At 48.6% G+C, this 15,069-nt stretch overlaps 7 protein-coding genes across 7 annotated transcripts; 4 read left to right on the top strand and 3 right to left on the bottom strand.

Moving 5' to 3' along the window:
- Positions 1-2,121: 2,121 nt before the first annotated feature.
- On the top strand, positions 2,122-4,181 carry BC939DRAFT_288695 (Alpha/Beta hydrolase protein). The gene is made up of 9 exons (XM_051551274.1): positions 2,122-2,412; positions 2,509-2,549; positions 2,660-2,811; positions 2,897-3,018; positions 3,108-3,170; positions 3,269-3,398; positions 3,506-3,571; positions 3,662-3,758; positions 3,872-4,181. The coding sequence occupies exons 1-9, from the start codon at positions 2,267-2,269 to the stop codon at positions 4,093-4,095; spliced, it is 1,041 nt and encodes a 346-aa protein (XP_051408642.1). The 5' UTR covers positions 2,122-2,266; the 3' UTR covers positions 4,096-4,181.
- Positions 4,182-4,499: 318 nt separating this feature from the next.
- On the bottom strand, positions 4,500-5,245 carry BC939DRAFT_389159 (uncharacterized protein; the record flags this gene model as incomplete). Its single annotated transcript, XM_051551878.1, has 2 exons — positions 4,500-5,102; positions 5,204-5,245. Coding segments are annotated over 2 exons (645 nt in total), but the record flags the coding sequence as incomplete, so codon positions are not given.
- Positions 5,246-5,308: 63 nt separating this feature from the next.
- Positions 5,309-5,818, bottom strand: BC939DRAFT_380431 (uncharacterized protein; the record flags this gene model as incomplete). The annotated part of the gene is made up of 1 exon (XM_051551736.1): positions 5,309-5,818. A coding segment is annotated over one exon (510 nt), but the record flags the coding sequence as incomplete, so codon positions are not given.
- Positions 5,819-7,395: 1,577 nt separating this feature from the next.
- Positions 7,396-8,495, top strand: BC939DRAFT_462425 (uncharacterized protein). Its single transcript, XM_051557132.1, has one exon. It carries the CDS (start codon positions 7,664-7,666, stop codon positions 8,153-8,155), a length of 492 nt encoding a protein of 163 aa, XP_051408639.1. The 5' UTR covers positions 7,396-7,663; the 3' UTR covers positions 8,156-8,495.
- Positions 8,496-8,713: 218 nt separating this feature from the next.
- On the top strand, positions 8,714-11,211 carry BC939DRAFT_484932 (ribosomal protein S8e/ribosomal biogenesis NSA2; the record flags this gene model as incomplete). The annotated part of the gene is made up of 3 exons (XM_051559277.1): positions 8,714-8,717; positions 10,181-10,569; positions 10,990-11,211. The coding sequence occupies 3 exons, from the start codon at positions 8,714-8,716 to the stop codon at positions 11,209-11,211; spliced, it is 615 nt and encodes a 204-aa protein (XP_051408638.1).
- Positions 11,212-11,270: 59 nt separating this feature from the next.
- BC939DRAFT_462420 (uncharacterized protein) lies at positions 11,271-12,265 on the top strand. Its single transcript, XM_051557131.1, has 3 exons — positions 11,271-11,637; positions 11,771-11,912; positions 12,052-12,265. Exons 1-3 carry the CDS (start codon positions 11,456-11,458, stop codon positions 12,145-12,147), a joined length of 420 nt encoding a protein of 139 aa, XP_051408637.1. The 5' UTR covers positions 11,271-11,455; the 3' UTR covers positions 12,148-12,265.
- A 257-nt stretch (positions 12,266-12,522) lies between these two features.
- On the bottom strand, positions 12,523-14,840 carry BC939DRAFT_484931 (kinase-like domain-containing protein; the record flags this gene model as incomplete). The annotated part of the gene is made up of 6 exons (XM_051559276.1): positions 12,523-12,624; positions 12,741-12,818; positions 12,927-13,285; positions 13,449-13,680; positions 14,256-14,353; positions 14,681-14,840. The coding sequence occupies 6 exons, from the start codon at positions 14,838-14,840 to the stop codon at positions 12,523-12,525; spliced, it is 1,029 nt and encodes a 342-aa protein (XP_051408636.1).
- Positions 14,841-15,069: the final 229 nt, after the last annotated feature.

The following is a 15,069-nucleotide window of genomic DNA, read 5'->3' as shown; positions in this document are numbered from 1 at the left end:
AAATAAAAAATGAAAAAACAAAAGCAAAGAAACCTTTCTACACCAGCCCAAGGACCGGCACCCAACTGTTGCAGATACGCCGCCCGTTCCGTAGGGCCATACTAAAGCATCGATACTGGATGGAACAAAGTAAGGACAGAGCAGTCTACGACTCGATATCTATCAGCAACTTGCTCCTCCTTTCCCACCTCCCACTCCCCTACACGGCTCTGGAGCAAGCATCAAAGACTACGTTGGTAAGCTCAAGGATGTGGAGGCACATCTCGATTCCTTCCACAACAGCAACGTGGTCCTCAAGAAACACAAGTAGGATGCAAGAAGGGCGCGAGGCGAGGAGTATAAGCGGATTGCCAACCGTCTTCTCAAGATTGTCAGCGGATCAATTGGCGCCAAGAGAGAAGACAGCAACGGAGTTGTGACCGGCGTGGGTCTCGGGAAGTTTTCTACAAAGACCAGACTGTCTTCTTTGCACGAGTCGTTCCAATCGTACTTTGTCTAGAAAGTAAGTGGCCGATGATGCCCCTTAGTGACCCTGTAATTGCTCTCTTTTGCGAGACATCATGACTAATCTCACCTCTCTCTAGGCTAGATCGCTTGGCTACATTGTTGTAGGTGTAAATGAGTATTGCACCTCGAAAAAGTGTCCAAGCTGTGAGGATTTTGTTGGTCAGGTCAACATCCGCCGGCTTTATTGTCCAATGTGCAAGACACTCATACATCGTGATATCATGGCCGGCCACAACACCAGCAATTCAGTCCGTGATGCGCGGTGTGCTTTTGCAACATCAAATGCGAACATGCCCTGTTATCACTCCAAATGCTGCAGTTCACTGCTGCGATGTATGTCTAGCTGCAGGGGATGGGCTCCCAGTAAGGGTTCGACTTGTTGCCGTCTCGGCCAGCACATTAAATCGGCGCCAGCATCTAGCATTGACGGCAGTCGATCGATGTGAGCTTAGGTGTGCCAATCCGACTTTAGCGCCGTGTAGCTCCTACTTTTCTCTTCTAAGGTTCAGCTGACCACGCATAGCTGCCTCAGTCATCAAGCTAAAATACAATACACAGAACATCCGCTGCTGCTAGGTGCCTCCACAATGGGTGCCAAAAAAAAAAAAAAAAAAAAAAAAAAAAGAAAGAAAAAAAAAAAAGATATAGCACATGGAAGAAAAAGTCAAAAGATGTGTCGAGGGGCACCAGGCCTTTCGCATTAACATTTTCAACACATAACCCAGAACCCTCTTAGCCGAGAAGACATGGTGTAGACCCCCTCGACACATGAATCACTACGATTGGTGGAAACCAAAGAATTCACCTTGATTCTTATACCGTGCACGGCTCTTCGCCAGGTTGGTAAGAGCCATTGACTTACAATCTGTCCGTCCGGGGTCGACTCCTGGTCATGGCGAACACATCTCTCCATAGAGAACATATATCTCCATGGCGAACACATATCTCCACAGCTGCTGGTACCTATGTGGTAGGGCCATCTCTACAAAACAAGCTGACTCCACGCCGTACCCTTGGCACCTTTCTAAACCATTGCTGGACTGTACCGAGCCGACCTTGGAGCAGTGGAATACGAGTAGCTGTAGTAGGTTCCTTGCACGAGTCTCAGGGATAGCCAGAAGCGCCACGTCCGTGAGTCCTGGATAGCGCTTGAGGAAAGCAAGCAGAAAGGAACTCTCAACCGCGTGAGTTGAATTTCACGTTATTTTCATCATGAAATCCCCTTCTTCCTACTGCGTATGCTGGCATACCCTTTATGGTCCCCTCATCATCGAGAAGGACCCGACTGTAGCTCAGCCCTATTATGCTGCATTTCAGACCGACAATGCCGTGAATCTGGAGTAGACATTAATTCTGGAGGGAGGCCACGATATCCACACGGGGAACGTAGAGGATCACAACAAAGTCCTGAAGGATTATTTGGCCAAGGAACCAAAGAAGGAGAAGCGGTAGAAGAAAGGTATGGATGAGTACTCAGGAGGTCAGAGAATGCCGAAGAAAGTAGGATTTCAATAAAAAAAAAAAATTAGCGACAAGCTCTAAGCGCTTTGGGCACATGTGTATCTCCGTAGATAATCTGGGAAGGGATCACCCTCAATGCCGCCTTTTTTTTTTTTTTTTGCGCTCATCATGCGGCTTCGAGAAGGCATGTGTAAAATAAAGAGAACATTGGAGAGGCATCTTGAGCCCTCTTACGTTTATCATCTTTCCACTGCTCCTAGCCTTGAGTCGCCGCTTTTCCCACAGGTTTTTGCAAAACATGTCCAACAACACCCCTACCAAACTTGATGCCGAAAACCCAGGATTGTATGGGATGCTAAAGATCACACTCGCTAATCTAACTGCTATCGAAGCACATCATATTGCAGTTTCGAAGCCCACGGCCCCTGAGAATCACGTTTCCAGGTGCGTGCCGAGAACCTGGCGACAACATTAGACGTTTTAGTTAATTTTTTTAAAACAAGTGTCCACTCATTCATGTATGGGACCAACTCCTCTCAGTTTCAACCACAAGTATGCCACTCTCAACGGCTACAGGTATCGTAAGGGCACGATTGTGGTCCTCTGCGTGATTTTCGCTGCTAACTGGTTGTTGTTGTGTTTCAGTGCTTTGTACCTGACCTTTATCTTCTTCACCTGCTGGTCATGTCAGATTATGTCGAGGAGGGAGATCCCAACAACGAGACGCTGATCCTCGTCCATGGATTCCCTGACTTGTGGTATGGATGGCGCTACCAGATCCGCCACTTGGTCAAGCAGGGCTATCATGTCATTGCTGTCGATAACCTTGGAGTCGGAGAAACGGTTTGTTTCATCGCTTTGAAAAGTCAGTGCTGCACCTATCATAAGGCGAATGGTACTTCTAACAGATGCATCGTGCTCTCTGTAGGATCATCCAAGATGTGACGACGGAAACTATGATCCTTATCGTACCAAGAACATTGCTGCAAACCTCGTGAAGTTGTTGGACCATTTGAATGTCGATAAGGCGGTTTGGATCGGTCATGATTGGTAAGAAATAAAAAAAATGAACAGCAGAGCGAACATGGAGTTCCTTTCACTAATATCTCACCACTTATTCTGGTGTTGTTCCTCAACAGGGGTTCCACATCCATCTGGAAAGTCGGACTCTACTATCCCGAGCGATGCCGCGCCATCATTAGGTACACTTTATCTTTCATGTGAGCGATGTGTCATACTCCATTACACATCAGTTAAGAAATTTTTTCGTGCATTAATGGGGGGATTTTTTTATCCTTAGCATCGGATTCCCACACATTCAGCCCGTGGCCCAGTTCGTGGAACCCGACGTACTGGCGGAGCATTTTCCTCAGTTTCGTTTCTTCAGTGTCTTCCAAACGCGTGAACCGGAGGGCTGGTTTGACGGAGATGTAAGGTTTCAATTCCAAGACTACATCTGGTTCCCCTCCATCGTCCTTCAATAGTCAAGGACAATAACGTTTGACGCGTCTTATCTCATTAATATCAACGAGCATAGGCGCAAAAAGTAGCCATTGCCATGTTCAACTCCGTCTATGGAGCGGGCGTTGGCACATCGCACGAGGTAGGTTTGCTTGAAGAACCTTTGATGCCATTGTTGCACAGTTCCGTTCTGAACATGATCTTTGTTCGTGATATTTTGTGCCCTCTATAGGAGAAGCAGTACTATGTCCAGAACTATGCGCGCACAACCCTGCACGGTGGTCTGAACTACTATCGTGCTGTGCGTTTGAACCATGAAGATGAACTGCGTAAGTAAACCATCGTAAAACAGAAAAAAACAAAACGCGATGGAGTTATTCATAGGCGAATGATGCTTCGCTGGCTTACATTGTCCCACATTTCAATTATCAATGTGAAACAGCGTACATTGGAAAGCCTTATACGGTCCCGGCACTGCAGGCGATCATCGAGAAGGATCCGATTGTGACGCCTGCGTTCGTTGCTATCCACCCATCTGAGACCATGACGAGTCTGGAGAAGGTTTCGATCAAGGAGGGTGGCCATAATGCCCATACGGAGAACCCCGAGGAGGTGAACAAGGTTATAGACGCTTATCTGGCCAAAGTGTTCCAGAAGGACAAGTAGCAGCAGCAGGCAAAAGGAGCCCACTGAGAAGTAAACATACAGCAAAGCACAGCCAAATAGGGCGAAAAAAATTTATTTACAAATGTTGCACGGACCAGATACTTGGATCTATTATGATTACTGAGAAGAGGGATACAGTATCGATGGCTATTTTACACGGCCAAAGTGAACATCATAGCTGCGCCGACCATACCCAGAAAAATACTAGGGGCTGCAGCAGAGGCACCAGTCGAAGCCTTGGAATCACCGGCGTTATTGTTGCCGCTATTGTCTCCAACTTTGACGGGCATCTGTCCAGGAATAGCCTTGCCGTTCTGGACCGCAACGGGCGACTGGCCATGGATATACTTGGATCCTCCAAAGGAAAAGTCATCGCCCACAAAGCCGTCGTTTGTCAGGGCCGATTTCTTGTAGGGCATGGTGTCGTTGGTGCAGCCATCCAGACGGACCATATCGTAGTCGTTGCGGATGACGGCCGAGATGATATCTGGCAGTGCACCTGCGGCGCCCGAAGCGGGGATGTCATACCCTACCGCAACGTACGAACCCTTGCGACCGAACGCGTCCGCCTGCTTCGCAAACGTGGTCTCGTAGATGCCTGCGATTTGAGAGGCCTGGCTACGGCTGCTGTACTTGTAATCGGCCTCGTCGAGGTTGAATCCGACGAGAGTATAGCCCATATCGCGGATGGTGGGCTCGAGCTTGGGGTCCTTGAGACCGGCTTCATGGACGCGAACGTACTTGGGATACTTGCCGATGAGGTCAAAGATCTTGTTAGCGTGCTTGGCAATGTCGGCGCGGAGCTGGGTGTCCGTCATGTCGTTGGAGGAGTCGTTGGGGAGGCGGTAGGTCATGCCGATCAAGTGGCCCTCGTTGTAGGCACGGCGGGTTATGCCAGCGTACTGCATATAATCGAGCCAAGTCGCGTTGGTGAAGAAGGTGACACGGGCCTTGCCCTCCTTAAGGATCTCAATCATTTGGATCGTGGCCTCGCTGGGCCCCTCGGACTAGAAAGACGACAAAAAAAAAGTAGAGTGTCAGGATGAGAAGAAGAGCAGCCACGCACCGGCGTCCACACACAAAGAAGCCCAATGAGAGTCCGGCTTACGAAGGTCAACGCGATCTGGCCGGGAGTGTTGCACTTGGTCACGAACTCGCCCATTTGCTGGACTGGGACAACAGGTGCGGGCTTGGCAGCAACCGGAGGGGTGAAAGGTGTAGGGTTTGGGGCCTTATTATCAACCGGAGCCTTGTCAGCCGGATTCTTGTTGTCGACAGGGTTCTTGTCATCAGCTGGGGGTTTTTCATCAACCGGAGCCTTGTCGCCAACCGGAGCCTTGTCGCCAACCGGAGCCTTGTCACCAACCGGAGCCTTGTCATCAGCCGGAACCCCGTCATCAGCTGGGGCTTTGTCATCAGCTGGGACTTTGTCATCAACTGGGGTCTTGCCGTCAACTGGAGTCTTGTTATCAACTGGGGTCTTGTCGTCAACTGGAGTCTTGTCATCAGCCGGAGCCTTGCCATCAGTCGGAGTCTTGTCATCAACTGGGGCTGGATTCTTGCCATTAACAGGGTTCTTGTTATCAGCAGCAGGTTTACCGTCCTTTTGACCATCCTTAGGGGTCTGTCCATTGTTGGGCTTCTTGCCGTCAACAGGGCTCTTGTTATCAGCAGGAGGTTTACCGTCCTTTTGGCCATCCTTAGGGGCCTGTCCATTGCTGGGCTTCTTGCCGTCTTTGCCTTCCTTCTCATTGCCGCCCTTGCCGTCGTTCTTTTTCTGTCCGTCATTGCCATTCTTGGAGTCCTTGCCTCCGTTACCTCCCTTCTTGCTGCCCTTATTACCATCTCCGCCTTTGTTCTTGCCTCCGCCTTTCTTGCCATCCTTCATTCCCGCGTCTTCATTATCATCGCCCGCCCCACCCTCGGTTGGCTCCACATCGTACCTGTCATCAAACTTGTCACTATACTTTTGATGTTCGTCCTCCTCGGGGTTGTGCCTCTTCTCTAGCTGCATGATATCGATCTGTCCACCTTGTTCTATATCCGAGGTCCTCTGTCGTCGACCCTTTTGTTCGGTCAGGTCATGCTTCGCAGCAACCTGCTTCCTTTGCCCATCTTGCGACCTCTTTTCGCTGTGCTTCTTCTCTTGCTGCTTCTTCTCTTCCAGCTGGTGATGGTGACCGTGTGCACGAAGTTGCCAGAGCTCGGGCTCAAATCCTGTGATGTCCTCCAGATCATTCACCTGCGCAAGGTTGCGACCACGCGGCTCTGGCGATAAGATGGATCGATCGCTCGCCTTCTTGGCCATGGAGAACTTCTTGTTCTCACTCTGCTGCTTGTAGTGCTTCTGATGAGCTCTATTGTTGGTGTGGTGGCTCCCATGAGCACGGAGTTGCCACAGTTGCAAGGGGTCGTCAGCAGGCTTGATATCTTGGCCTTTATCCTTTTCGGCATCGGCTGTGATATCAAAATAAATAAGCAAAGGAGGAAAGAGAAGGAAGACATGAGCGCAATGTACTTGCTGACAGGGTCTCTGAGAGGAGGGAATGTTATAAGCAAGCGGTGGAGAATGTGAGAGAGTTGTTAAAACAACTTACCAAAGCCGGCGATGATCAGTGGTAACGCTATGGTGTGTATTCATGGAACATGAAGAGAGGTGTCAGCAATAGAGCTTGTAGTTCTGGTAAATACGAGCGCGCCTAGAGGGAATCGTTAGACATACCGAGCACTGAAAGGATTAACGGGAGTCGCTTTGAGCAACGCATTGCGGGGGAGGTGTAGGTTTGAACTTCAAGCAGAGAATGTGATTGAGAAAACGCAACGACTGGATGGCGGGGGGGGAGTATAGGTTATAAAGTAGGAGGAGCGATCTGAGCAGGAAGAGTCGCTGGAAAAGCAAATATGAAAGATGTCTGAATGTTTAAGCAAGGTGTATGATAGCTATTGTGTGTAGTAGTGGTACGCTGCAGGGGATATCGGTCGACTAGAAAACGAATAAAAGAAAAGAACTTCGCCTACGAAACACGGCGCAGATGGAATCTCTACTTCCAGTTCCTACTTGAATCTTTAATTCGACCGGACTCAGGCCACGACTTCTTCCTTCTCCTGCATATCTCTCTTGAGAATATGAGTGAATGATTCACTACGTCTTTCTGTCCTTTTTAGTGGTATTTTGAACAGAGCCGGGAATGCAGGAGGAACACACATCCGTTGTTTAGCATTGAAACATTGAATCCTTTGGAGAGAAGTCTGCTACAAATACAAATGAAGCCAGTACAGATCTGATAGTTCGCGGGAGGGCTATTGTCGGGTAGGAACCAGTCGTTCTTGCTATCTCTGTAGTCAGTTGAACACGTCTCTGGTTCCAAAATGCATCAAAGTCGCTGTGTTAAGAGAGGACATGATAGGACAATTTACGGGATGGCCGGTTATCACGACTAGGGTCTACGGACACTAAATCAGAGCTCCTCGTCTCGATCCTGGCGGCGGTTCGGCTTGGACGAGGCATTATCTATTTTCGATCCAGATTCAGCAATGGCATCGCCCGGCAGTTGGGAATGAATCCGCAATGATCAGCGACTTGATCTTGGTGACACCGTTCGATACAACAGACCCAAAGTTCTTGCTGAGGGACGACACACCATTCACAACTCGAGTCCAGACCTCGTCCTTGTTACTCCTCTGGTCGTCCTTGGGTTCTTTGACCTCTGCACCTTTCTTTATCTCCTTGCCGCGCTGGGTCTTCTCGTCCTTCTTATCCTTTGTCTTATTCTTGTCATTATCTCCATTGATCTCAATGGGTTTATTTTGCTTGCCACCCTTCCCTGTGCTGTTCTTTTCATGCCCCATTGAAAGCTGGTCAGTCTTCACAGTGACCGCAGAATGTGCCACTAAGATTAAAGTAAAAAGTTGTACCAGTAACAGAGGAGTCAAGCGTGGTGTCAATGGCTCCGCTAGCCTAGGAGACAGTATTTGGATGCGCAACGCCGTCACGTACCTGGGTCGTGCACCACTGACCCTGCCGAGACAAGGGTTGGGGTGGCAACGACGAATGCGCTAGAAGCAGCTTTATGGGATACTATCAATGGTGATTGATCGGGTATATCGTCATGTCAAATAAAAAGCATTCGGCGGAATGCGTCAAGTGCGCGCGTATGCTTATGTAGTACCTGCGGCTCTGGAACCAAGTTCTTGTTCCTTTCGACGCGCATCCTCAGCCTGGGGGGCCTGATTGTGGCCATCACTCTTCTTGTGGTCGTCACTATCCATTTCACTGCGCCGACTGTATTTTTTCACAGAGGCGGTACCCTTCCCTCTGTATCGTTCCTGGTTGATGTGGTCTTGCTTGCGGGAGTTCTTCTCTTCTTGCTCCTTACCAACCTCATTTCTTCTGGTATGTTCTTGATTAACATTCTCATTCTTACGCTTCTTTGATTTTTTCTTTTTCTTTTTTTCCTGGATGTTGCTATCTTCGTCTTCCTCCTCCTCGTCATCCTCAGGCCCTTGCTGTTGTCCTTCCGCCTGCACGTTGTCAGACATGATATTAAAGTTCTTCGAGACGTCCAAAGTCAATCCGTCCTGATCCTGGAGCTCAAGATAATAACCATCATTGCCTAGCATGCGCGTCGGGACATCGTTCTCAGAGAGAGTAAAAGTGCATTCCCCAGATCCCGAGATCAAGCCCTGGCAGAGTGTCGCCAGCGACTTACCATCCTTGGAAAGCACGACGGCCTGCTCCGAAATACCGAGAGATGGCTCTCCCGCCCATTTGATTGTGGTTTCTAATCCGATGGCAATATTCTGAGGGACTATAAACTCGAGGACAGCATTGGTTGCTGAGAAAAGGGTAATTGCGCTGGAAAGGAACAAAATCTTGCAGTGCTTCATGGTTTGCGATGGGGTGTCTTCGTTCTTAGTTTCTTGACGGCGGATATATAAAATTGAGCAATGAAAAGAAAGGGAATATTGCCTTTGGTTTTGAACCAGAAGAGGATAGTCATGCTTAGCTGAAAGGGGCGCGCGCAAATAAATAAAAAAAAAGAAAAAAAGACAAACGCGGCGACAAGCGACCGTCCTTACCGATGGATGAGTAGATTGGAATCGTATTTTATCGGTCAGAAGGGCCGTTACTGTGGGCACGTAAAGGGGAGTACTGTCGCTAGTCCATCGCGTATGTGTAATAATGCTCTTGGTAGGACGTGGACACGTTTTCTGGTGGTTCCTCATATCCAGGCACCCTTAAGGCTTGTCCGAAATCATTTTCGCCTGTCTTGTGTGTGTGAGGCAAATATAGGCCCAGGGCGAACCAATTTCTAAAGTTCCTTCTTTTGACTTTTCATCATGGGTATGCGTCTCATCATAACAGATATATGGCATCCATGGAGACATCCATCGATCGCGCGCCAGGACGGCGCCCATCCATCCGACAATATATCAACAGACCAATTGCTGCATCTCCCACATCGGCACTATGTTGGGGCTAGGAAACCGTCATTCTCGCCACAACTATCGACCAGGATCGAGATTCCAGTTTTATTCATCAGAATCGGTCCAGTCAGGCTGCTACTCAACTGACACTGTGGGCAGGAATAGCTACAGAGCAAAATCAGGAAGCATTTGAAGGGAGAACCTATGTCGGAGGAGCATTCTTGACAGGATCAGGCCTAAGACGGATGACTTTCCGCTCATCTGGATCAGTAGCCCACCAAACACCAAACACTACCCGAGTGACCTTTAACGACGCTGGGGTATATCGGTACCCAGCTTGTCAGTACCATTTGCTGGACTCGACATATTCCAGGCGTATTCTTGACAATACAGTGAAAAAGCGGGACAGAGATTTAGTTCACGCACCAATGCAGGAAGCCTGCAGCTTGGCATGGACTGAGTCCTCTGATCAAGCGAACAAGGATTCAACGTTCAACGAGTGCTACACAGGAATCGACCCAACGTCAGGAACAGAGTTTAGATTGCAGCGTGTGATGGATGCCTCTCCACTCGCGCATCACGAAAAAGCCGTACTTTTACACTTCATGGAGGTGCTGACAAACCTTTTCCGCTGCTTCGCTACTCTTTTCTCTTTCAGGTATCAGCAGAGACTCCCGCCACAAGCGCTCCGCTTCTGGAGCCAAGCGTGCCCAATACCGCAAGAAGAGAAAGTTCGAGTTGGGTCGTCAGGCTGCCAACACCAAGCTCGGTGCTAAGCGCATTCATGAGGTCCGCACCCGTGGAGGCAACCGCAAGTTCCGCGCCATGCGTTTGGACTCTGGCAACTTCTCCTGGGGTTCCGAGGCCATCTCTCGCAAGACCCGTATCGTTGCCGTTGTCTACAACGCCTCGAACAACGAGTTGGTCCGTACCGGCACTCTTGTGAAGAACGCCATCATCCAGATCGATGCCACTCCCTTCCGTCAGTGGTACGAGTCCCACTATGCCACCCCCATTGGTGCCCGCAAGGGTAAGGGTGCCGTCAAGGTAAGAAGCGCCACCTGCAATTTGGTCCTTTTTTCTTTGTTTTCATTTATTTTTTTGGAGGGCGCATTGATGATAGCAGGACCTGTAATAGTACCAGGACACGTTCTGGCACAGCGCACAGGAGCAAGCGGCACAGGATCAATGTACACCTACATCAGTTGGAATTAGTTGGCAGGACAGGAGCGAGCGCATCGAACTCTGGAATTACCGCGCCTCTGTTGCCATGAACAGGGCTTTACAGCATTCATATCGATGTTTTCTTTGAACAGGAAGGCCAACAGTCTGGCTTGGTTCGACATATAATTTGCTCCGCAACTTATGACACGCTTCAACAAACAGCAACATTTGTACAGGAACTAAAAAAGAGACATTTTCACGACCCTAACATATTGCCATGTGCATTTTAACGTGTGTCTTTAGACCGAGTCCGAGGAGGTTAACAAGGCCCGCTCGAACCACGTCCAGCGCAAGATCGAGTCGCGCAAGGCTGAGGCCAAGGTCGACCCCGCTCTTGACCACCAGTTCGCTGCCGGTCGTCTTTATGCCTGCATCTCATCCCGTCCCGGTCAGTCTGGCCGTTCTGACGGATACATTCTTGAGGGACAGGAGTTGGCCTTCTACATCCGCAAGCTTAAGAAGTAAAAAAAAGGAAGCACATACATACAAAGGAGCCAATGTTATAGTTGTTTTTTTTTTTTTCTGCCTGTCTTTGCAAAAACACAAATTAAAAGACAACTTTTTTCAAGAATCTGTATGCTGTTGTGTCGCAAAGTGCGGGGGAGTTTGGTCAGCGGTAAGGACCCCAGTTTCGGATGAAAAGCGGGCAGTTCCGAGGCTCCACTCTCCCACTTTCGCTTCCGCCGCATACATAAAAAGCGCGAGCGGAATGAGAGATCGTCATCACCTCCATTTCTCTCCCTTTTTTTCTGCTGAAATGGCATCACCTCGCAGCCCGATTACGTGCCACGTCCTCGACTCTTCTTGCGGCAAGCCCGGCCGCAACGTGCCCGTCAAGCTCGAGAAGCTCAATACCTCGGCCAACAACGCCTGGGCCTCAGTTGCCTATGGGTAAAATTTAATGACTTGTTGTTGTCGTCCGAGCAAATGGTCAGCTCGATCGGACTATGTTACATGCACAGGGAGACCCCGTTATATCTAACGATGCCTTTTACGCTTCGTTTCATTCGGGACTCTGCAACAGACTGACAGATTCGGATGGCCGTGTGAGCACTCTGCTGGATCCAGCACACCAACTCGCCGCGGGGATTTATCGTATGACCTTCCAGACGGCCGAGTACTGGGCCGCTCAGGGTGTTACGGGATACTTTTATCCCTATGTTCAGGTACATACCAACCCATGGAAAGAAACTGGACGCAGCTTCTTTTTTTTTTTTTTTTTTTATCAAACGGAAAAGGGGGAGGAGCCATTTTTGATCGAGCATATTGATTGACGTTTGTTATCTCATTTTGAACAAACGACAGATCATTTTCGAGGTCGCCGCCGGAGCCGAGAAGCAGCATTACCATATCCCATTGCTGCTCAGTCCGTACTCGTACACGACCTACCGCGGATCATAGAAACTTCTTCTTCGTCGTCGATTTGTAATATTTTTCTCTACAATAGAAAGATAAATAAAAGATAAAACTCCCCAAGCTGATTTTGAACTTCAAAAAGGAGTCGCACTCCACAGTGGTCCATATATAAAGAAAAAAAAAAAAATAGGTATATTCGAATATTACACTTCTACCTTCTATTAAATAGGAGGAATATCTACGGCGGTTGCTGTCATTACGATGTGCCCCCTATCCTCCTAGATCGACTCGACTCAACCCGGGTACCGCACATTATGAGACTCGCTTGCTTTGCTGCAATCCTGTCCGGTTTGGCTTTCCCTTTCGTCCCGTCCTGTCTCATCTCATCTCGTTTCGTTTCGTCCCGTCTCGTCTCATCTCTTACAACGCAAAGAACTCATCCTTGCGCCTGTAGTACTCATTGAACCGCAAGACCGCATAGGGCATGTAATCAAAATCGATATCCGACAACTGTGCCTGGACCTATATATTCCATTTTTTCATCATGAAATTACGAAAATGCTCAAGTTAGCCATCAAAGCGATAGTCGCACTTGAAAAAAAAAACAAAAAAAAAAACAAATAGAAAAAACAGCTTACCAAGGCCCAAACGCCCCAATAGAAATGAGACGCCAACGCAAACTTATTCACTTCTCTATACAGCTGCTCCACCTCCTCCTTTGTCACCTCTCCTCCTGCTGCTGCTGCTGATGATGATGCTGATGCTGATGCTGATGCTGATGCTGATGCTGATGCCGTCGTCGCCTGTTGTTCTTGATCACGCGCCTCATTTTCGGCTACTGACCTTCCGACCTCCAGGTACCGTCTCAACCAACGTTCCTGAATGTCCTTGGTCGGATAATTCTCATATTCGCACTCGAACCCCGCCCACTCATTAAAGTGGTTCGCGATATCAAAGGCCCGGTAGGAATAGGATCCGTACTCGTAATCGATAAAGAAGGCATCGTCCTTGGATTCGTTGTAAATCAGGTTCCCGTACAACAGATCGTTGTGACAAAAGACCACGGGGGACTTTAACGAGACCAGGTGGGACTCGAGGGTCGTGAGTTCTTCGTGGAGTTTTGTCATGTCAAAGTGTTTGGCAAAGATCTCTTGCACCTTGGGTCGGCTGTACGATTCGGGGACTAATGCAGAAGAAGGGGGACAAGAAAAAAAAAAAAAAAAAAAAGTGTGTTAGTCGAACGGCTGCAGAACCAAAATAAAAAAAAAGAAAAAGGTGAGGCGAACAGCATCACAGCGTTGTACTGGCTGGGGAAAAAAATAAATAAATAAAAAAATAAAACGTACCCTCCTTGATCCACTTATGAATAGTCTTGAACAGCTTGGAGCTACGCTCTCCCGGGATCGTGACGGCGCCATGCCAGATCGCGAGCTTTCTCGCAACGAGTTCCATCTTGTGCGGGTCCCTCATGTCCGAGACCTTGAATACCTTCCCGGGGATACATCCGTACGCCAATCCGTTCCTGAACTTGCCAAACAATGGAGGGCACAGTCCGAGCTTGGACAGGATCACCATGTTCTGGAATGAGCAAGAAGGAAAAGAAATGAAAAGAAAAGAAAAGAAAAGAAAGGAAAAAAAAGCGTTTGAGCGTTAGTAAACCAGTCGGAAGAGAAGCGTGAAGGGTGTTGGTCCATCCACACACACACACACCCCCGATGCTAGATGATGCATGTTGTCGTGTGTCCTCTTCCTGTTGTGTAGCCGACCACAAAAAATAAAATAAATAAAAAGTTACTTAATCAATCCCCCTCATCTCACGCGATATGTGCTTGGGCACGTCTTCCTTTGGATTCATATTCCATAGCCTCCGCGGCAAAAACCCCACCACACACCACACACCACCGCAGCATCAAAAAGAACCAGAAGGGCCCAAAAAAAAACAAAAAAAAAAAACGGCAACAACAGCAACTGAGAGCAGGAGTTAAAGTACACCAATCGGCCACCATTAAATAAAAATAAGGAATAACGCCCCCCCTCTCCCCTCTCTTCCCCCCTCCTCCTCCTCCTCCTCCTCCAGTAATCAAATACCTCTTTGTTCTCGTCCCTGAACCGAAAAAAATCATCCAAACAACTCCTTTTTCCAAAGAACTTACCATGATCTCCTGCCTACGATCGATAATAACCTCGCTCTTCTTGCCATACGCACGCACCAACACCTGTGTGCCCGTCGGTCCATGTGTGCAGCAGATCACTATTCCATGATCACAACAAAAGCAAAGAAAGAAAGAAGCATGTGTCAATAGGAAAAAACAACTACTACTTTTCATTCAGCTTCATGAAGGGTCCTGGCGGGTCAGCTTTTGCTTCCGAGGGGGGAAAAAGAAGAAGGAAAAAATCATCCTTCCCTCCCAAGAAAAAACAATCCACTCCTCCTCTTCCTTCGTTCCTTGGTTCGTTCATTCCTTGATTCCCTGGTTCCTTCGTTTCCTTCGCTTCCTGAGTTCCTTCCTTGGCTCCTTTCGTCCCTTCCTTTGGTTTCTTCTTCCTTCTTCCTTTTTTTTTTCTCACAAAGACTTACACTTGTTAGTGATCCCGTCCTTGAACTGCAAATACGAGATATCCTTCATGTTCCATTCCGGGAAGAGCGCCTGGATGACCGCGGCCGCCCCATTGAACAGATCATCATGGTGCACGATCAAATCCAGTGTTGGCACCGCATCGTGAATGTACGCGTCCATCTCCGCCTCGGTGGCCGACCCCGCCGAAGGTCTTGTGTGTGTCGCCAACATGTAAAAACAAAAAAAAAAGAAAGAAGCTTGCTTGGGTTGGGAGGGGAGTTTTTTTTTTTTTATGTATAGGGCCGAATTGGTGATAGCGTGGTAACAAAAGTAGGTGAAAGGGGAAAAGTCGCTGTGCGTGTAGTTGTTGTTGTTGGGCGTTGTCGTGTCTGAGAAAGAGGAAAGAAAG

Source organism: Gamsiella multidivaricata (genome assembly GCF_025024155.1).
Source record: "Gamsiella multidivaricata strain RSA 2152 chromosome Unknown BC939scaffold_71, whole genome shotgun sequence".
NCBI classification, from domain to species: domain Eukaryota; kingdom Fungi; phylum Mortierellomycota; class Mortierellomycetes; order Mortierellales; family Mortierellaceae; genus Gamsiella; species Gamsiella multidivaricata.
Note: the sequence above shows the minus strand (reverse complement) of the source record. Positions and strands in the feature narration are given on the sequence as shown.